This window comes from Nymphalis io, chromosome 21 (assembly GCF_905147045.1).
Source record: "Nymphalis io chromosome 21, ilAglIoxx1.1, whole genome shotgun sequence".
NCBI lineage: Eukaryota > Metazoa > Arthropoda > Insecta > Lepidoptera > Nymphalidae > Nymphalis > Nymphalis io.
In genome coordinates, this window is record NC_065908.1 from 8336063 (window position 1) to 8358522 (window position 22460).

The 22460-nt window shown below is 37.9% G+C and overlaps 3 protein-coding genes across 8 annotated transcripts in view; 1 reads left to right on the forward strand and 2 right to left on the reverse strand.

Annotated features, from left to right (window-relative positions):
• Positions 1 to 319: 319 nt before the first annotated feature.
• LOC126776775 (centromere/kinetochore protein zw10-like) lies at positions 320 to 3390 on the reverse strand. The gene is made up of 4 exons (XM_050499526.1): positions 1781 to 3390; positions 1439 to 1642; positions 817 to 1082; positions 320 to 532 (listed from the first exon to the last, which is right to left on the reverse strand). Exons 1-4 carry the CDS (start codon positions 3288 to 3290, stop codon positions 320 to 322), a joined length of 2193 nt encoding a protein of 730 aa, XP_050355483.1. The 5' UTR covers positions 3291 to 3390.
• Positions 3391 to 3710: 320 nt separating this feature from the next.
• Positions 3711 to 5104, forward strand: LOC126776900 (uncharacterized). Its single transcript, XM_050499762.1, has 6 exons — positions 3711 to 3805; positions 3893 to 4104; positions 4209 to 4261; positions 4334 to 4432; positions 4511 to 4611; positions 4820 to 5104. The coding sequence occupies exons 1-6, from the start codon at positions 3747 to 3749 to the stop codon at positions 4917 to 4919; spliced, it is 624 nt and encodes a 207-aa protein (XP_050355719.1). The 5' UTR covers positions 3711 to 3746; the 3' UTR covers positions 4920 to 5104.
• A 95-nt stretch (positions 5105 to 5199) lies between these two features.
• LOC126776725 (hemicentin-1-like) overlaps positions 5200 to 22460 on the reverse strand; it is a 36429-nt gene continuing 19168 nt past the window's right edge. The window contains exons 27-46 of one of the 6 annotated variants that reach the window (XM_050499419.1): positions 19225 to 19359; positions 18543 to 18658; positions 14410 to 14643; positions 13787 to 13940; positions 13456 to 13573; positions 12869 to 13079; positions 11706 to 11925; positions 11211 to 11516; positions 10892 to 11070; positions 10529 to 10756; positions 10133 to 10295; positions 9111 to 9227; positions 8555 to 8649; positions 8332 to 8463; positions 8080 to 8169; positions 7895 to 7985; positions 6992 to 7105; positions 6147 to 6275; positions 5462 to 5587; positions 5200 to 5338 (exon numbers count right to left, since the gene is read on the reverse strand). In XM_050499419.1, coding sequence (XP_050355376.1) covers positions 5241 to 5338; positions 5462 to 5587; positions 6147 to 6275; positions 6992 to 7105; positions 7895 to 7985; positions 8080 to 8169; positions 8332 to 8463; positions 8555 to 8649; positions 9111 to 9227; positions 10133 to 10295; positions 10529 to 10756; positions 10892 to 11070; positions 11211 to 11516; positions 11706 to 11925; positions 12869 to 13079; positions 13456 to 13573; positions 13787 to 13940; positions 14410 to 14643; positions 18543 to 18658; positions 19225 to 19359 — 3056 coding nt within the window. In that variant the 3' untranslated portion in view covers positions 5200 to 5240. Of the gene's footprint in view, positions 5339 to 5461; positions 5588 to 6146; positions 6276 to 6991; positions 7123 to 7894; positions 7986 to 8079; positions 8170 to 8331; positions 8464 to 8554; positions 8650 to 9110; positions 9228 to 9720; positions 10296 to 10528; positions 10757 to 10891; positions 11071 to 11210; positions 11517 to 11705; positions 11926 to 12868; positions 13080 to 13455; positions 13574 to 13786; positions 13941 to 14409; positions 14644 to 18542; positions 18659 to 19224; positions 19360 to 22460 lie in introns of those variants that run through there. The other 5 variants (XR_007669972.1, XR_007669974.1, XR_007669976.1 and 2 more) reach the window with 5 other exon arrangements.

Below are 22460 nucleotides of genomic sequence, written 5' to 3' on the forward strand. Positions count from 1 at the left end.
TTTTAGCTTTTAGTTGTGCCAACACAGTGTACATGGTATTTCTCTAATGTAAGGCCCCAGGCACTTTGACATTTGAGGCCCTCCCTTCCAAAGCGGGTTATCTAAAATTATATTATATTTGGCTAGAAGGGGTGGGGCTAGGTCGGGGACTTGTAGGCCTAGATATAAATCCAGGGCTGATCTGAAGTCTCGTTAGCTAAACTATCGCAACTGTCTGTATGTAAATATAGGATATAAGAACAAAGTAAGTTTTTTTTTCTAGTATCAATATTTTGTAAACTTAACGTTAATATGTAAACGAAATAAAAAATAATGGTATTTATTGTATTTCTTTTAATATCTTTAGTCTGTATTTATCATCAGGGAACCTCATTTTGATAATAAGCCTTATATCTTCGCAAGCATAACTCTGAGACAATTCCTTGTCTTTATGCCAAAGATCAGCAATTTCTAGCATCTGCGCTTTTAACAACTGTGGCATCTTTATGAACTTGTTCCAGATGTTGATCTTGTTTTCAAGCTTGATGGGACCCTGTAAACATTTTATTCTATATTTAATTTATATTACTTCTTCTGTGCTGAATTTTACTCTATAGGACAAGATAAAACACCTTACCTACATATTCCTTGAAATTTGAAAATAGCCCTGCGGTATTAAAAATAGGTAACAGAACACGAAAATGCATTTCTAATATATAACGCCGATTTTCAAGCAGATTAAGTCACGGGCACCAGCTGGTTAATTTGGACTTTAAAATTAGTTGGAAGATAAAAAAAAGTAGTTCATATATCATGATAGTATATAAAAATTATTACCTCAAATAAAGTTATAACTTCCGACATTGTATCTTCAAACCTCACTGCCAGCATGTACACTAAATCCTCACAAATAGGTTTGCAGTCAGCAAATATTCTATCGAGCATAGATTGACATAAAGCTAATATAAGTGTGCACATGGACAGCTCATACATGCGGCTGGGAAGAACATTGTACCACATAGCTTTCAACTCTTGCATTAGTGTAACGGCATAGTTAACAGCACAATCAAATGTTTCATATGATTCATATGTCCATGGTAGTTCTGAAATAATAGAAACAATGAAAAATATTGATATAAAAGAGAAGGAAGTAAAATAGACCTGTAACAACAAACTTATTGTCTTAGCATATAATTGTATTTCTTTCTATAATAAAATTTCATATACCAAATACCGCTAATTAAATTTAAAGCTAATGTTAAAAAAGATATTACTAAATACAATACAAGACTATAAGGGTATGTAATATAACAAAATCTAGTATCAAACTGTACTAACTTCGATTCTCATAACTTAAGTGAATATTTTCTGAATATATTATATATATTCTCCTGAGATCTTGAGTCTCCTGAGATCTTGAGTTGACTTAAGTATATTAGTAAAAGCTCTAAGGGCTTACCATTTGCTTCAATTTTCTGTGTTATAACATTTTTCTGAAATTGTAAGAAGAGGGACATTTTCTCTAAACCCAGCACTCTTAGGTCTTGTATACATTCTAGAAGAGTTGTGTTTAAGAGATCAGCTAACGGGGCTGGCATGGTGATATTCCACGGTGGACCAACAAGACTATGTGCTAAGTAAAAGCAGTTATTGAAAAACAGAGCTGAAAATTATAGAAAAATGTTGTAATATAACTCATTATTTGTTTCAATAGTGCAAACAAACTAAAATTTAAGAAAAAACAGCTATATGTAACATATATAGTGATATTATCTAACTATAAAGAACAATTATTTCTTACCAATATCTAAAGGACAGCATTCTAAATTGACTTTAAATTTCTTGGGTACTATGCATTGGTACATGACTGCTATGTCTTTTATGTACATAACCAATTGATTGCTATACTTATCTGGGAGTTTCACACTTTCTTCTAAATGTTCCACGATCAATGACATGATTTGTTTAACATTCTGAGATATCACACCTTTTGGCAAAAAGAGAGGATTGTGTAGGTCATATGCAACCTCTTTTTGTGTAACATCTAATATAGAGACATTTTCAATTTCATTATTAGTACCTACAGTCATTGTACCATGAGATAGACTATTGTTTAACATTGTACGAACATCAGACAACAACTTATCACATTTTTTATTATATAAAATGCATTCAGTATCATTTATGAATTTGTTAAGCGGGGATTCACTTGCTTCAACAAATTTTAGTTCAATTAAGAATTTATTGAATGAATCCAATTCTATCACAATATTTTTGTAATTTTCATAGCTACTATCACATGATGGCAAATTATTTCTAATGCAGTTGTCAATTATTTTATTGAAAAATTGATCTTGAATACAATCAGCAAATACCTCGATAAAAGTTTTTTCAGCTTCCATCTGAGTACCTAAAGTTGATTGGAGGAACTCAAATATTGCCGTTAAATTGTTAAATATTGTTTGGAAGTTTGGTTTATTTCTTTCATTCAGATCAATCTTAATATTGAACACCAATGCGCCAATTGGGTCTTCAGTGAATATTTCACAGTTGTACTTGATGACATTGTGCAACAATTTATCTATAAAGAAATGAGAAAATTCACCAAGTTCTGCATTCATTCTCTCAGTCACATATAAGGATTTTAAAATTTTCTGTAATAGGTGTGGGTCACACTGTAGTACTGAAAGTGAATATATTACACAATTTACCCCCTTTTTTTCTGACCAAGTGAATATATCTTCCCATTCAATGCTCAACTGAGCTGTGTATATCGCTAACTGGGTCTCAGCTTGAGCAGTTAAATTAGTTAGTGCCTTGTTTCCGTTCCCTTCGAATTTAAGGTCGCGCAATTTACTTTGCAATTCTTTGATACTTAGTATAGCTTCAGTGTAATTAAATCTACCGAATTCATGATTTCCTTTATCTAATATCCATTTCCCTTCAGCAACAATACAAAGATCGTAGAAATTATTAAATGATTTTTCTAATTTCTTACGGTTATTGTTAAAATCTTCAATTACTGTATCTTTATTCTCGAACTTGTCATCAAATAATGTGACCTCTTGTTTGAATTTCGAATAGTCGGAAAGTATGTTCGCTTTTCGGTTTTTGTAATTTAATTGTTCCAAACTTTTTGTGGGGGTAAAATGTAAGTATGTATCGATGAAATTTTGTTGTAGTGACCAGGATAGCATTTGCACTCTTTCAGTAAGATCTTTTAATTTCGGCACTAGCTCATCTAGATATTTTTTTATATCTTTTGTAGTAGCTTTGTCAGCTTCCAATAGAACAGCACTTAATAAACTCATTATGTTTACAAAAAAGTAAATAACTAATAATAAATGCAATGAAAATATCAAAATGATTGCTATATTATATGAATTTTACTTTTAAACTCTCGAAAGTTATTTTGAAAATCAGTTCAAACTTCAAATTTAAACATTTGAAATTTGACAGTTGGCAGTTTTCACAGATAAAATAAAATTTCTAAACTATGTTTCAATTTTAAAATCAAGCGTTAGGTTAATTTTTATGTAGTACCTAAAACTACCTTAAATTTAAATAAGTTATTTTTATCCAGATTTAAAATTTAAGCAGCAACATCATTATATTTATAAAATATTATTTTTTTAACATAGTCACCTTTAGCAATTTTGGGTTGCTAAGGTATGTTGAATCAATTATACGATTCGAAAGGTGTATTTTTAATTGAACCCCATTTATTTCATTTAAAGGATTTTCTATATAATTTATTGGATATTAAAATGAACGATCACGAAATTGAGAATTTGAAAACAGAATTAGACCACGAAAAGACATGCAGGTACTTAGTAAATATTGTTAGCTTTGTTTTGTTTTTAATATCTCAAAGTTATGTAAGTTCTATTATCAATACTGATTTCATTTTTAGAGAATCTGCTGCTTGGCAGAATGGAGAATTAGAAAAGCAAATTGTCTGTATGCAAGAAGAATTGCGTAAAGGAGAATATCCATGGGATTCCGATAACGATTTACAAAAAGAGAGTATAAAACACAAGCATTTATTAGAAGCTATAGATGCTTTGAAACAACAGCTGCTTGTTTTAAAAGAAAAAATTAAGGGTGCCAGAATTTGTGGACTAGGTAAAAACCATCACTTCTATATTATTATATTTTATAATATTATATGTTTACTTTTTTAATATTTTCCGTGATACTATTTATATTATTAATTTATACATTTGCAGATTGCAAGTTAAAACATGACGATTTAAACATTAATTTGGATATTCTTACTCCAGTAAGTATTTTTGTCCGAATGAATAATATTTTTTTATTTGTCACATATACTATTTTTTTATTTTTTTGGCAGGCTGAATTACTGCGCACTGTTAAACGTTTCGAGAGACTTAAAACCGATTTGATAAGTACACTACGAAGCAGGGAATGGCGTTTGGATTCCGAATCAAAGGTTAAATTATTAAATGATTAATTATTACACCGAGGACATATCTGATAAATTTAAATGCATATTTTTTTCTATTCGTAGTTGTTTGTACGGGTCAATGATCAAAGGACTTATTTACAAAATGAACTAATGATATGCCACAATAATATCATGCGTCTTCAGAAGAATGGAACATACTGGCAGTAAGTAAAAAATAATATTATATACATTTTTATTTATAACTATTATATATATAATTCTTTATAATTGATTATAACAGTTACCAGAAGTTATTCTTGCTATATAAAAATATTTTATTGAATATATATATATTAATTTTAATAAGTATAATATTTTAATGAATATAAAATATATTTGGAACTTTGTATACAGTATTCGTATGTGTTTCAGGACTATTCCTCGCAGAAACGACGAGAGGGTTTTGGATCCAAAGCGAGGCCCTATAAAGAAAATATTTGGTAACGAACGATTGCCGCCTATTGTTACTTAATATAAACGTTTAATTATCTAATTAAATGACCATTATACTACCTACACTTCATAGTTGACTTATATTAAGTTTCTGCACAGCTTGGTCCTTTGAGCCGGATAAAATAAATTATATCACTAATAATAAAGTCCAATAAATATTCACAATAGCATAAAACCTTCTTTTTTTCAAAAGTCTATTTAATGTTTACTTTTATTTAAAATATATTAAACAAAAAAAAATAGTTATAATATATTAAAACGGAGCTTTAATTAAGCGCATGTTTTTAACAAAAACTTCATTAAAGTAAATTTTATTTATTAGAATATTTATATATGAAGTTTAATGCCTTCTTTGTCTTGTCCGATGCTCGACGGATGCACCGAGGTAGCCTTCGCCATTCTCGTCTTCATAAAAATATGGATTACGAAACGACGTCGCTGTAAAAATATGTTTGCTTAATAGAATAATAATCATTGTGTGTATATTTAACTATCTATTTACAATGATGTAATTTATCTAATTGCGATAAATAATATGAGAACATATAGCAAGTATCTCACGTGGCACGCAGTGATGTCGGTCGCGGTGAAGGCGCAGATGTGCGGGACACGCACACACATAACCACCCGCCGCGTTCACACACGCGAACTCACACGCGTGTGTATCCTGCGCACACTCGTTCACGTCTGCGTACATGTAAAGTTTTCATTTATTTTCAGTTATTTTATTAGATATTAAACCTTGTAAAACTAGTTTTTTTTTTTTTATATAGAATAGGAAAGCGGACGAGCATATGGGCCACCTGATGGTAAGTAGTCACCAACGCTCTTAGACATTGGCATTGTAAGAAATGTCAACCATCGCTTACAAATCCAATGCGCCACCAACCTTGGGAACTAAGATTTTATGTCCCTTGTGCCTGTAATTACACTGTATATAATAGTTGTACATACATTTCTTTTTAAAATATATCAACACAGATTCCCCTACTATATCTTTCTAGGATTAATCAGAAAATGACGATAATATAATATAATAATAATATTTATAATAATTTTATCAAGCTGTGCCAATCATTGAGAGGATATGCCATTGTCACGCTTAGTGTACATTCTCGGGACGCCTTCGGGACGGAATGAAATAGGGTGGTGATATTCGTCGCCGTCGCCACACGGCAAGAGTTCATGTGTTTGTTTAAATGCACCCATCTTAGGATATGTCATAATTATTATAAAATAACAATACCTAAGCACCGTTGTCCTGCTCCCAGAGAGTAGTATCCCGGTGGACACGAGCAGCGATATCCACCCGGTAGGTTGGTACAAACTTGTGTCGGGTGACAGTGATTGGTGTTAAAAACGCACTCGTCGATATCTAATTAAAATATATATTAATTTATTTGCTGATTATATATAATATAAGGCAACTGATTTTGTGTAATAAAAAACGTAATTTGTGTCATGTCAGAATGCTAGGCAAATCCTTTTAAAGAGAAGGTTTTGAACTAAACCACAAAGTGCTTCATTGTGGATTAGTGGCAGATTGTGATTTTGGTAATTTAATTCGATACATATAGGGCGCCAATTATACTAACAAATTGACAATTTATCATAATCGAATCGAAGCGTAATCGGTGCCGTTTATCCATTTTCTTGTGTGCCTAGTGTGTTTTTTTTTACTTAATCGATGGAGTTGTCGTTAATTGCGTTTTATATGGTATTTCGATTATTGCCACTAGCGCTGTTTTCAATCCATATAAATCGCAGTCACCCTGTTCTATTGACACAATGATTCTGTTGAAGAAAGGCGATGGAGACGGCATAAAAAAGCCTTTTGTCGACATGGCATAGGAGTTTCTCTTACCACAGAGGTGCGCAATAGACGTTAAACATAAAAGTATACGGAAAAGAAAATACCCGACATGAGAAGGACTGGCAACACGCTGAAGTGTTTTTTCGTAATTGTTTACGATTTTTGATACAATAGATATTATACGATATAAGTGTCACTTCACAGGTGAGAATTGATCGTGAATACTGTTCTAGTCAATTTTAAGATAGGTACGTGTATTTGTATAGTGTTAGTCTTACCTTCACAAATCCTATTCTCGGAAGTGTACACGTAGCCGGGCTCGCAGGGACCTTGCTCGCTTTGGTCCAAATTTTCTGTGACGTTCACATCGTAGTAAGCCTTTTGTTTTGATTCTGGGAGAATATTTCTTCTGATTAAATTTTATTTGTTCTAAGTTAATGCAAGATATATAAAACCCAATCATTTCTTTTAAAAATGCAATCGAGATGCTTTTAGAAAATCTAGTAACAAAGTTTCTTACTTCTTACAAATAATTTAATGAAATTAGATGAGCTATATAGCCGAGATGGCCCTGTGGTAAGAACGCGTTAATCTTAACCGATGATCGTGGGTTCAAACCCGGGCAAGCACCACTGAATTTTCATGTGCTTAATTTGTGATTATAATTCATCTCGTGCTTTACGGTGAAGGAAAACATCGTGAGGAAACCTGCGTGTGTCTAATTTCACTGAAATTCTGCCACATGTGAATTCTACCAACCCGCATTGGAGCAGCGTGGTGGAATAAGCTCCAAACCTTCTCCTCAAAAAGAGGAGAGGAGGCCTTTAGCCCAGCAGTGGGACATTCACAGGCTGTTACGGTACGGTTACGGTAGATGAGCTAATTCGATACAATCGTCATATATTTCTGACAGCATAGACACATTTCAAGCATAATACTTGTTAAACTATATTCAGTATTAATATAAGAACGTCCATATTCTAATTAAGTTAATATCAGATATCAAAGATTGTTAGTAGTTCTAGTAGAGGAAGTAGCTTGGTACTCTATTGCTCCACCTTAAAAGGTTAATAACTCAGTGTAAATTAAAGATGAAAGGTCAGAGGACATAACATTACCGATGGTATTCGCGTCTGTCTTCCTAAAATAAATAAAATAAGGATTGAAAATATGTTTGTTACCAGGTGGAATGTAGAAATCATCATATCCTTCGGGTTGCGGTATAGGATCTGGATCCATTTCAAATGTCGCTTCAGGTATATAATCTGGATTCTATGTTGACACAAAAAATATAAAGGAAACACTTGTACAACGTTTTTAAAATACATTTCAAATTACTGAATATTTTAAACAAGTTAACACTCACTATTTCTTCAACATCTTCTCCACTGCTGTGGATGTCAGTAATTTTTTCTCGGTTCACGCGGCACGACGGTAAACTGGGACACTTCCTGATCTAATTAAGTAAACATTGATTTCTTCGCATGCGCATAATAACAACTCGATGTCATAGCCTATACAATTCTCCAACCAAAAGATGAAAAGATGAAATTTTACACAGACCTTAGAAAAGTGTAGCAAGCCAACGATGTAAATATTGAAGCGTATAAATACGTACCTGAACGTTATCTCCGATGCAAGGCTCCTCACCCCTACAGCGGCGTGTTCGCGTCTGAGTGCCGACGCCGCAGCTGGCGGAACAGGTACTCCACCTGGACCAGTTAGACCATCGTGCTGGTGTTTCCTCTTCCTAAAATAACCAAAATATGAAGAAATAAAACTATATTTAAAATGTAAAGCCATATGTTTTGTGGTTTAAGATTTATTCACGAGGTACATACCTCACAAGACGGCATGTGGCATTTTCTCCTATCATTGGTTACACCCTTACACGCTGATTCGTCCAAAATAATTTTATCTGGTTGGCTGATTTTATCTAGACAGATATTTTTATGAACATTTTTTATTTATTTATTTCAAGACATTATATTATGATTTGTAAAACATGCAAATATTGACCTCAATTTGGTTTAGTGTTGCGGCGTTCTTGTTACTAGAAGATAAGGACGTAACGTGTCTTACGTTTGTGCGGGCATCATATTATTTCTTTATGACATAACTCCGGTAAATATAAGCCAGAGAGAGAGACAATTTCTAGGGAATTTTTGAAATATTTCATGAAAATGTTCTGATGAAATAATAAATATTGGCTTAAATAGCAGTAGGACCGATACTAAAAAATGTTTTTGATTTTGGCGGTTATTTTCTTGGATACATTAAATTGTGTAACTCTTCCTGTCTGTTCTCCCAAGAGTCATTTCTTGGATAAAAGTGGATTATATACTGCAATGAAGGTTAAATATATATATTGGTTCTGTTTTTTAATTAAAAACTCACCGATAATATTATTTTCATCATCGATGTACTGGCATCGACGAGCACGGTTCTGATAGCCGAGCCCACATGTCACGTTGCAGTAACTCCATTGTGACCATAAACTCCATTTTCCTGGGACTATTTGGAATGAAATAGTACATATAGAATCAAACTAAACATAAATATATAAAAAATAAATAATACATGCTGTCTAAAATATTGTCGTCTGTAGAATATGAGATGAATGGGTGGTACCTACTTAGATGGGCTTACACAAAGCCCTACCACCACGTAAAGTGTTAGGCTCAGTCAGCCAGACAACCAGCTCTTGCGTCATCAGCGGTGTGTAGCAGTTTCGTAGAATTCGTCTGTTTTATTTAAACGTGTTAATCTAGCTAATAGTGCCACTACACACACGTGCGTACCTCTCACTCGCAGGTAGTGTCGGCGGTGCGCGGCGCCGGCGCTGCTCTCCGCCACGCACACGTAGGGGCCACGCCCACAGTGCCACTACACACACGTGCGTACCTCTCACTCGCAGGTAGTGTCGGCGGTGCGCGGCGCCGGCGCTGCTCTCCGCCACGCACACGTAGCGGCCACGCCCACAGTGCCACTACACACACGTGCGTACCTCTCACTCGCAGGTAGTGTCGGCGGTGCGCGGCGCCGGCGCTGCTCTCCGCCACGCACACGTAGGGGCCACGCCCACAGTGCCACTACACACACGTGCGTACCTCTCACTCGCAGGTAGTGTCGGCGGTGCGCGGCGCCGGCGCTGCTCTCCGCCACGCACACGTAGGGGCCACGCCCACAGTGCCACTACACACACGTGCGTACCTCTCACTCGCAGGTAGTGTCGGCGGTGCGCGGCGCCGGCGCTGCTCTCCGCCACGCACACGTAGGGGCCACGCCCACAGTGCCACTACACACACGTGCGTACCTCTCACTCGCAGGTAGTGTCGGCGGTGCGCGGCGCCGGCGCTGCTCTCCGCCACGCACACGTAGGGGCCACGCCCACAGTGCCACTACACACACGTGCGTACCTCTCACTCGCAGGTAGTGTCGGCGGTGCGCGGCGCCGGCGCTGCTCTCCGCCACGCACACGTAGGGTCCCGCGTCGGCTGCGCGCGCGCTCCACAGCGCCAGCAGGCTGCTGCCTTGCACGTGCTGCACGTTAGGCTGACGCTCGCTTAGCCTCTGAACATCCTGATTTAATTGAACATACAGTTTGAACTCTAAGACGAGTGTTTTAAAATGTAATGGTCGATATTAGTCACTGTACCTTCACACTTTCACCTCAAACGTAACTATAACGATTTAAGATACGAAATTGTATTTTTTTTAAATTCATTATTTAATATCAAATTATCATTTATTAAAAGCACCAAATTAGATTTAAGTACATCGACTTAAAGCAATGGCTTCGTTAACATAATCACCTTATACCAAGTTATCTTAGGTAGAGGATTTCCATCTACTTCGCACTTCAATACAATGCTCTTTCTTAAGTCCACCACATGCTCTTCAACGGTCTTGTTTTCTTCATTACCGACAATCGTTGGTGGCTTTTGTATAACCACGTCGTATATGAGTTCTGTTGTACCAACTTTATTTGTCATTATGCATGAATACTTACCACTGTCTGATACTTCGGTGTCTTTTACTATCTGTAATAAAAACAAAATTTGAAAGATAGAAATCAATTCAATGACATTCTTCAAATAACTTTGAATTTGGTAGCAGACATCTACCACGTTCGAATTATTGCGATTTTAACATTAGCAACCTCGTAGGAGTCTTACCAAGGTATAATTGTCATCCTGTAGCTGAACTCTTTGTGATTCCGCTATCTCTATGAATGGATGTTTCACCCACATCACGTAAGGTCTCGGTCGTCCTTCCGCGGGACACGTCAAGTTTAATGTTGTATTTATGAAAACGCTTGCTTGTTTTATATTATCTTTTGGTGTTGGGGGAGGAACTAAAAATTTATAAGATTTTTATGAATATATGACTCCGTTTCATCAATAATATATATTTAGTACTTCTAATTCATTTTAGGAAACTCTGAACTAACTTAACTTCACATCCAACGTAACATCGGATTGTATGATGACTTACCTAAAATATCAACCAAATACACTACACTGGCCTCTCCAACTTTATTTCTAGCAACACAAGTGTAATTTCCTATTTGTTTTTGACTTGCACGCTTAGAGATAACAATTTCAGCAAAATCAGTCGACACCATGCTATCGTCGTAGAACCTCAAAGGCAGACCATCTTTAAACCAGTATATCACTGGCAAAGGATTTCCATAAGGATGACAGTGCATATAAAATGCTTGACCTAAAATAACTTCTAATTCTATTTCATTTTTAGAATGATTTGCGTTTTGGAACAGTGTCTGGAAAATTCTCGGTGGTTCTGAAAAATATTTACACATCTAAAATTATTTTCTACGAGAATAAATGATTTTCTATGACATATATTTTAGAAGGTGAAATAATTTTTTGAAATATTTTGAATGCTAGTTAAAAGTGACAACTCTTGTTAAGTTCTGGTTTCTAATTATTTCAACTGAAATTTAACTGACAAATATTATATCATACACACCTAAAACATTGACTTTTATCTTCTTCTCTTGAATACCTCCTTGATTAGACGCGATGCAGGAATATTCCCCGTTGTCGTAAGTGGAAACTCGATCAAACTCCAAATCAGCGTAGTCAATACCCTCACTGTTTTGGCTAATAGTATTGCCATGCCTTATCCACTGAATTATTGGCGCAGGACTGCCAGCTGCTTTGCATGCGATTCTAACTTTGGTGTCGAGCTAAAACATTTGTTGTATATGTTTTTTTTGTACATCCTCTTCTTTTTTTTTTGTCAAGTTCGAGTTTCGAAATGATGGCTACGCTTTCTTTTTTACCCTTCGTTAATGGCGATAATTGATTTTTAATCATAACTAACAAGCGAGTTATGTACAAAAGACATTATGAAACCACCATTTTTAACCGTATTCTTCAAACGATGAAGATACAGTTTTGTTTAGGTTTTGAGGAACGGTAACTTTTTTAACATTACCTTTAAATATTTTTTTCATCTTTTCATACATTTAAATGCTTGGATCTTTAAACAAAGATTAACACCATTGATTCCACGATTTACTGAATTTCGTATTACACAAGATACACTCAAAATGGGCATGGCTCTGATCAAAATAGAAACAGAAATATTTTGCATTTCAAGATGACTAGGCAAGAAATCGTCCCATCTCGTTGGTATAATCTCAAGCTATGCACTGTCTTATCAAAGGATCTACAACCACTGAACAACAATGACCTTTCTTATACAACCTCAAATAGATGATAATGTGTTAATAATGTAAGATGATAACGGATTTTTCATCGTCCTTACTATATTATAATTTTTTTTATAGAGTAGGAAGGCGGACGAGCATGTGGGCCACCTGATGGTAAGTGGTCATCAACGCCCTTAGACATTGGCATTGTAAGAAATGTCAACCATCGCTTACATAGCCAATGCGCCACCAACCTTGGGAACTAAGATTTTATGTCCCTTGTGCCTGTAATTACACTGGCTCACTCACCCTTCGAACCGGAACACAACAATATAAAGTACTGCTGTTTTGCGGTAGAATATCTGATGAGTGGGTGGTACCTACCCAGACGAACTTGCACAAAGCCCTAGCACCAGTAAAGTGGTTCGTGTTAGGAGTAGCTATTATGTTAAAAGCAATATTTTTAACAACTTACGCTAATCTCTACGATGTTCTCCACACGACTCCCTTCTCCGTTAACATACAACACCATACTATCAACAGTCGCACCCGAAATAACAACAACACGATACACGAGGTGGGCGACGCCCGCCTCGTTCGTCGCATCACAGCGGAATACACCTTCAGAGAGTTGTGTAACGTTGCGAGTTATCAGTGTAGTGTTTTCAATGATCCAATTTGTATTGCTGTTAATAAGGAAATCTATACATTATAAAAATATGCAGTATGCGATAAAATTTTGGTAAGGTTATGGCTCTTATTCGAATTATTTCAGAATAATTACTAAGCTAAGAAAGCTGAGCTGTACAAAATGAATAGTTGCTGAAATAACTATAACATCGGACTTGGGATATATTTCACCTTGTTGGACATTTTTTATCAAGAATACAATAAAATAAAAATATTTGAAGACAAAATGTTACGTGAAAGAAGAACTTTACACCGAACTTATAATAGCTTTAACGACCTTTAGGCTAAAGAGAAATTTTAACAAATATCACTTTACCGCTTTATTTTAGCTAGAAGCTCTATGAATGTATCAAACTCGTCAAAGAGACTTACTTAAAAGTCCAAGATATGGTTGGTTTTGGAAATCCTGTAGCGATGCATTCGAGACTAGCATTGACTCCGGATTTTAGTTCAACTTCAAGCAGGTCAAACTCTGATATAAATGGTCGCTCTGAGAAAGTTATATTATTAACATAAAACCACTGCTGTATCTATGTTTCATCGAGAACAGAATTTGAATAAACATGCACTAAGGACACATGCTTAACATGCATAAGTTGTCATTGACATATATGAAATATTTTTGGACGTATTTTGAACTATTAATTCGTGATGGGAATACAATAACTTGATCTCTACCACAAGTTTCGTACCATTGACTTACTCAACACTTCAAAGCTGAATCGTCTATGGATGGTGCCGTGTTCGTTTCTCGCGACACATTCGTATTCTCCGCTGTGACGCAGCTGAACATTAAATACCTTCAATACATCCTTGTCTTCGCCGAAAATGGGCTTCGAATTGAACAACCATTTCATCTGGTGGCAATAAGTTAAAATCGTTTTGAAAACTCGACAACACAACATATTAAAGTTGTTATCGAACTGTGCATATTTTTAACGATAATTTACGTCATGTTATTGTAAGTCGCACAGTAAATTTAGAGAGATCTACTAGTTCTACGCTACCTTTTTTCCAGAATACTAATAATGACTATTATATGATACCCTCATATCGCAATCATCATTCGCAGACTATTTGCGATACCGTACTTTTTTTTTGTGTGTATATTACTAATATTATCCATCAGCGATGCGTAATACCTCTTGATCTTTACGGAGCAAATAGGATGCGACGTCACGAACGAACGCGTCATCGTTTGTCGAACATAATCGAACAACAAAGACGGTTAACACAATTGTTTGATCGGAATATTGACTACAGCTACTTTAGACTCTCAAAGTAACATGGCAAACGGTAATCCGTTAGGCCCATTAGGGTACCGACCTGAGCACGAGGTTCCGCGTCGGTCGGACAGCGGAAGTAGTGGTCGGCGCCGGCGAGCGCGCGCGCGGCGGGCGGCGCGGGCGGTGCGGGCGGTGCGGGCGGCCACTGCACGCGCAGGCGCACGTGCGCGAGCGCCGCGCCCACGGCGTTGGCTGACACGCACGCGTACTGCGCGTCGTGCGCGCGGGACACGTTGGCGAACTTCAGTGTGCCGGCGGATATCAGTTCCGCGTCCTGCGAGTACGAAACTGATGTCGCAAACCGCACTAATTGTGAAATTTATGAATTAAAATGTTGTATTCCTTTATATTCATACGTGACTATTTGTGTTTCTTTATTAAAGATCTATACTACCCCAGCTCACTGTAATCTTCAATATTAAGGTACGATAATTCATAAATGTTAATTAAATCAATACAAAATCACTTTTTTTTTCATATCCCATTCATGAATTAGAAATCACGTCACTCGCCAAGCGACACGAGCTTCCAGCCCGGGGCATTAATAACAGTGATTAAATGATAATGATTCGACGGTGCGGGTAGGCTTGCGTAAAGAATTGAGGGTACACGTATATTATTTTTTTGAATAATTTTTAACAACGAATTAAAAGTGTATACCACAAAGCACCAGTTATCTTTCAAATTTAGTTTATTATACAATTATTCATTAGTAAATAAATATAAGTATTAATTGAATAAGCGTATTTTTTTTTATTATTTCGAGGTAAGTTAGTGTATTTCTTTATCGTTAAATTATTTAAAAATCGTATTTTCACAACATCTATGTTTGGGGTGTTACCCGGTAGTCTTGGTACTGTGAGACTCCAAAAATAAAACCACCGAGTATGTACTGCTGGTCAGATAGTGTAATTGTTCTCTCTTTATGAATTTACAAAAACTTCTATTGTACTTAGAAAAAACATTCCTATAGCGCGATGTAAAATACATCTAACGCCATCTATTGACGTGAAGGTAAACTAAACAATACTATATATTGAACAATCTAAGTATTCATATTATACAAAAAGTGTATAATATTATATACAAAGTTTAATCTTAAAATTTTATTGTTATTCTGATTCAAAAAAGGCCTTTGTGGTTATAGACCCTTTATCTCCCATAAATGTTCATTTGTGCCCCTAGTATATTTTTTACATAATAGTTAGGTGAACGAGTAAATAGGTCACCTGATGGTAGGTGGTCACCAACGCCCATAGACGTTGGCATTGTAAGAGATGTTAATCATGGCTTGCACAATCTATAATAATACTATTTTAAAAATAACATATATCCGTTACAAAAACTTCTGCAATAATTTATTAAAAAAAATTAAGTCCGAATACGAATGCAACGAATTTCAGAAAGCTAGGAAGAGCAACAAAAATACTTGGAAATTGATCAAATTGTTTGGTAATATACCTAACAAAAAATCAAAGACCTCTGATGACTTGTTAAAGGCATGCTCTGACCCAATTAGTGCCCTAAACAAAGTTAACAAATTTTTTGCTAATGTTGGGAAAAATTTGGCTTCTAGTACAATACTTCCACAGCAGAAGTATAGCCCATACCTCCCCAATACTCTTCCTATGTCTAACTCAATGGTTTTAGATAACGTCGATGAAGCCGAAATCAGATCTATTATTTTCGGCCTAAAAAATAACTGTGCGGTGGGTTGGGACGGCATTACAACATCTATTGTGAAAACTTCTGAACCTATTTTTACCCCTTTGCTTACAAATATTTTTAATCTTTGCCTGACAAAGGAGTTTTCCCCAGGGTCTTTAAACAGGCCATCGTCCACCCTATTCATAAAAATGGAGCGAAGGACAATGTCAATAACTACAGACCCATTTCGGTCCTGACCACTTTTTCGAAAGTACTGGAAAAGATTCTCAGGCTTATCTCTTATTTAAACAATTTCGGCATATTGGCTAATAATCAATACGGGTTCAGAACTAGCAGATCCACGGAAGATGCCGTAATGAGCATGATTAACGACACGGTTCAAAACATTTATAATAATAAGAACACCATCGGCATTTTTCTGGACTTATCGAAAGCATTTGACACCGTATCTATACCTTTATTACTACAGAAATTGGATAGAATTGGTGTCAGAGGATTGGCCTTAAGTATCTTCGAAAGTTATCTTAGTGAACGGACTCAATATGTCTCTATAAATAATCAAGTAAGTGGTGAGGAAGATCTTTTCTATGGTGTTCCTCAAGACAGCGTAGTCGGGCCGACTTTATTCTTGGTCTACATTAATGATCTGTGCAGGTTTAAATTACCAAACTGCAAAATCGTAACATATGCCGACGATACCTCACTAATTGTCGATGGTAAGAATTGGCCAGATGCTCGAAATAAGGCAGAATTGGCCCTTGCTATCATAATGAACTGGCTGTCCTGTAACTTATTGACTCTTAATATAGATAAAACGCATTATATGACTTTTGGCTCCAGCTATACTTTACCGGCTACGTCATTTCCTATTGTCGCTCATAATTGTTCTGAATACCAGGTTCCTTGCAACTGTAATAAAATCTCACTAAGACCATTAAGTATCTCGGAGTAACAATAGATGAGGGGCTAAATTGGAATGATCACATTCAATCTGTAATTTCACGTATAAGGAAAATAACGTATGTATTTAGATATCTTAGGGCATCTGTTTGTTTCCAGACTTTAAAAACTGTATATTACGCACTTGTGAAGTCTAATATCACTTATTGTATCACAGCGTGGAGAGGTGCTGCTAAGATCAATATACTTCGATTAGAGAGAGCACAAAGACTTTTATTAAAAATTATGACCTCTCAGCCTATCAGTTTCCCTACGGTTGAACTATATAAATCCTGTAAAGTTCTCACATTGCGTCAACTGTATATACTGCAAACAATTCTTCGGAAGCATAAAAATATTGCCTATAATACTAAGTTTGTATCTAACAAACACAAAAGTGATAGGGTTTACCGGTCTATTCCATTTAAATCAACAATAGCAAGTCACCAATACTATTATTTGAGCTCAATTCTATATAATAGAATAAATAAGAAGAACAATATTTTCTCACTTACGACTTACCAGTGCAAAATTCAAATGACCAACTGGCTTTTCAATTTGGGCTATGATGAGACTGAATTATTACTAAAACGATCAATATGGTCTGCCTGCTCAGCTATGCACCTGGATTGCCAGCTTCCTACACAAGCGTAGCCTTCGTGTTTTAGTAGATGGTTGCGCTTCACAATTCTATGTAGTTAATGCTGGGGTCCCTCAGGGATCTGTGCTATCTCCCACACTCTTTCTTTTGCATATCAATGATATGCTCTCTCTTGGGAACATACATTGCTATGCAAACGATAGTACAGTACATGGTGGATACCACGGACGCGCAGTGGCTGGGCGAGCGGAAATTGAGGAGAGGCGGAAGGATCTTGTCATTGAACTCGATAGGACATTAGAGCTCATCGCCAAATGGGGCTCAGATAATCTTGTTGAGTTTAATGCCAAGAAAACAAAGGTATGCGCTCTCACAGCGAAAAGTCAGCATTTTCCCCTCTTCCCTCCTTCAGTGGTACTCCGCTGGTGATACAAAGCAAAATCGCCATGCTGGGGATTGACGTTCGCTGCGACCTTAGTCCAAGGGATCCAAGTAGCTACGACACAGTATTATACTTTTGTAGTTACTATCGTATACATTGTTTAAGATATGTATAATTTGTTCAAAATAAATAAATAAAATAAAATCAAAGCACCAACCTTGGGAACTAAAATGTTATGGCCCTTGTGCCTTTTTTTGTTAGAGGGGGCAAACGAGCAGGAACCTGATGGAAAGTGACTACCACCGCCCTGCCACCCAAAAGGATGGTGCGTTGCCGGCCTTTAAGGAATGAGTACGCTCTTTTCTTGAAGGTTTGTATGTCATACCGGTTCGGAAAAGTCGTCGGCGAAAACTGGTTTCACAGAGTGGTTAGTTCCACAGAGTGCTTGTAATTGCACTGGCTCACTCACCTTTTAAACCGGAACACAAGGAATACCAAGTACTGCTGTTTTGCGGTACAGCTGAGGATAATACTTAACAGGTAAAAATTGTTTTAAAATATAATATAATATATATGCGTTAACCTTATACCATTTCACAGTATGGCCGTGCGTTACTGGACAGTGTAGCTCTACTGCGCTTCCTTCCAGCGCTGTTACAGTGCTGACAGCGCTCTCATCCTGCATTACTGTAGGCAACGCTGGAATGTATCATAATAGTACTTTGTATGAGAGTACACATATACAATAATAATATGCAATAATTAATTAAGATTTATAAATAGAAACGGTGAAGTACTTTAATATTGCTATAAGAAATTAATACAATCAATACAATCGTCGTTGGACTGCCTCGTTGGTCGCAGATCCCGAGGTCTCGGGTTCAATCCCCAGGTCGATTCAATAAAAATTGATTGAGTTTTTCTGTTGAAAAAAATCTCTGTAGCAGCCCAGAGTCTGGAAATTGAAGTGTATATACTCCAGTGCCTCGGAAAGCACGTAAAACCGTTGGTCCTGTTCCTGAACTCTTTCCGATCGTGTCGGATTGCCGACCCATCTTATTATGAGAGTTAGGGAATAGAGAGTGCACCTGCGCACACACTTGTGCACTATAATATCTCCTGCGTAGTTGGCTAATCTATCTTGAGATTGGCCGCCGTGGCCGAAATCGGTCTGGAGGACATTATTATTATTACATGAAAATATCGATTAAATAAATAGTCGAACTATTTACTCTCATCTAGTGATATAACCTCAAATAACTCACAATATATTTCAACGGTCACATCTTTAGTATCGTTTCCTGCACTGTTAGTCGCCACGCACGTATACATCCCGCTAAGGTCTTCAGAGGGACTTTTGATGGTGAGTGTGCCGTCGACGTCTATATCGTATCTGCTATCTGATATAATAATTGGAACGAAAATTAGTTACCTGGTAAATTATAAAAATCAATTTCAAGTTGACTTTTATAAACGCTCTCTTCGCTTAGTTAGTATTTATTCCATTACATTTATTATTATTTCTATACCCTATTCCATTTCCATTATTTTTCGAAAAAGAAGTAAAAATAAACAAACTTTAGATTTACATATTTCATGCGATTTGCTGATAGTTTTACTTTATTATATCGTGTATAGTGGAGTACCGGCCTAAGCCGGTCATCCCGTGGGTGTCGTAAGAGGCGACTGAGGGACGGGGAAAAGGGGGGATGAGCAACAGCGTCCCCCCCCCATAAACATTTTACCCCCCTACTGCGCTCGCCAACACGCCTGCCCAGCGCGGCGAGTATGAGTAAACCCTCCTTAATGGCAGATGCGCCCAAAAAAAAGGCCCCCAGTTACCGCAAGCCCGCTAGGCCCGACAGGCTACCATATAAAACGACTTCACATGACAACGTACAATGGACGATCGATGAGGCTGGACCATCACCTCGCCGAATTAGAAGTAGAGTTAAGTCATATAAACTGACATATACTGGGGTTATCTGAAGTTCGAAGACAGGGGGAGGACACGATAACTCTAGAGTCCGGTAACTTACTCTACTTCCGCGAAGGTGATAACCTCTCCCAGGGTGTGTCGGTTTTCTAGTCAAAAAGGATCTCATTAGCAGCATTGTGGAAATCAGTAGTGTGTCGAACCGGGTAGCGTACCTTGTCCTAAAACTTTCCGACAGGTACTCCCTGAAGGTCGTACAGGTATATGCGCCAACTTCAACATACTCTGATGATCGAAGGTGGTCGAAGCGATGTACGAGGACATCGCAAAGGCCCTCAACGACACCTCGAAGGCCCACTAAAATGTTGTTATGGGAGACTTTAATGCTAAAGTGGGAGTACAAGATAGCGGTGAATCGAAAGTCGGACCTTACGGCTTGGGCTGCAGAAATCACAGGGGGCAAATGCTGGTAAACTTTCTCGAAGCGCAGGGGCACTTTTTGATGAATTCTTTCTTTCAAAAGAAGCCTCAGAGGAGGTGGACCTGGCGAAGCCCCGATAACGTGACAAGGAACGAGTTAGACTTTATAATTTCGAATAAAAGGCACATATTTAGAGATGTTTCAGTGATCAACAGGTTTTATACCGGAAGTGATCACCGCTTGGTTCGAGGCACTCTAAATATCGACTTCAAAGCCGAAAGATCGAGAATGATGAGGTCTTCTCCCCGACCTACCATGCTACAAGCTGCTCAAGGCTCGGAAAAGTTCCAAATGGAACTTCAAAATCAATTCACCGCGTTGGAAACCGTAAGCAGCATTGATGAGAAAACCGACACGCTGATCAAAATACTGCAAAACACATCCCGCAAGTGTTTTCCGACACAGAGAAGAGACAACGCACCAAAACTCTCTGCTTAGACACTCGAGCTCATGAAAAAACGACGAGAACTACCATCGTTTATGTCAGATAAGGCCTTAACCCGAACAATAAAAACGCTGACGCGACGCGATCTCCGACGCTCCAATACCCGTGCCATCAAGGCTGCGATTAAGCAAAATCGGGGATCGAAAGTGTTCGCTCGCAAGTTTGGGAGGCCGCGTCTGACAAAACTTAAAACTGAAAATGGTGGGGTCGTTACCTCTAGGCCTGAGATTGTCGGAGAATTAGAGAGGCTTTATGGGCAGTTGTTCTCTTCAAGATCGGATAAACCCGTGGGAATCAGTATTGATGACCAGCGCGCCCCTTTGACGCGCCATTACTCCGAGGAGCTCCCGGTCGTTGACCAAGGTGAGATTAGGGCGGCTCTAGAACAGCTTACAAACAACAAAGCTCCGGGAGATGACGGAATCACAACAGAGTTGCTTAAGGCAGGCGGGACTCCGGTCCTGAAAGAGCTAGCAAGCCTCTTTAATTCCGTCATACAACATGGCAAGACCCCGGAAACGTGGAGCGGGAGTGAGGTGGTACGGTTTTTAAGAAAGGTGATAAAACCCTCTTGAAAAACTATTGACCAATCTCCCTCCTGAGTCACGTGTATAAGCTGTTCTCAAGAGTCGTCACGAACCGTCTCGCCAGACGACTTGACGAGTTCCAGCCCAAAGAGCAAGCCGGCTTTCGATCAGGCTACAGCACCGTGGACCACATCCATACTGTTCTGCAGATTGTGCAGAAGACCGAAGAGTACAATCAGCCGCTGTGTGTGGCATTTGTGGACTACGAGAAAGCCTTCGACTCCATCGAAAACTGGTTAGTGCTCGACTCATTGCAGAGATGTCATATCGACTGGAGATATATCGAGGTACTGAGATGTCTGTACAACGCCGCTACAATGACTGTCCACATCCAGGACTGTAAGACGAAGGCGATCCAACTGCGCAGAGGGGTGAGACTGGGAGATGTAATTCACCAACGCGTTGGAAGACGTTTTCAAGATGCTGGATTGGACTGGGTATGGAATCAATGTAAACGGCGAGTACATCTCACACCTTCGATTTGCCGATGATATCGTCATCATAGCAGAGTCGCTGGAACAACTCACCGAAATGCTGCGTAACCTAGGCGAGTCTTCCCGGTGTGTCGGTCTCGGTATGAACTTGGACAAGACCAAGGTCATGTTCAATAGGCATGTCGTGCCGGGACCGATAAACGTCGAGGGGAAACCTCTCGAAGTTGTTAGTGAATATACCTACCTAGGACAGATAATACAAGTCGGTAGGAACAACTTCGAGAAGGAAGCCGATCGAAGAATTCGCTAGGGATGGGCAGCATTGGCATTGGCAACCTTCTTCAAGTCCTCAAGTCGTCTATACCGCAATATTTGAAGACGAAAGTCTTCAACCAATGCGTCTTACCTGCCATGACATACGGTGCCGAAACGTGGACACTAACTGCGGGACTAGTCCACAAATTCAAAGTCGCTCAGCGTGCTATGGAGCGAGATATGCTCGGAGTATCTTTGAAGGATAAGATCAGAAATGAGATTATCCGGAAAAGAACCGGAGTCACCGACATAGCTTGCAAAATTAGCAGGCTGAAGTGGCAGTGGGCTGGTCACGTATGTCGT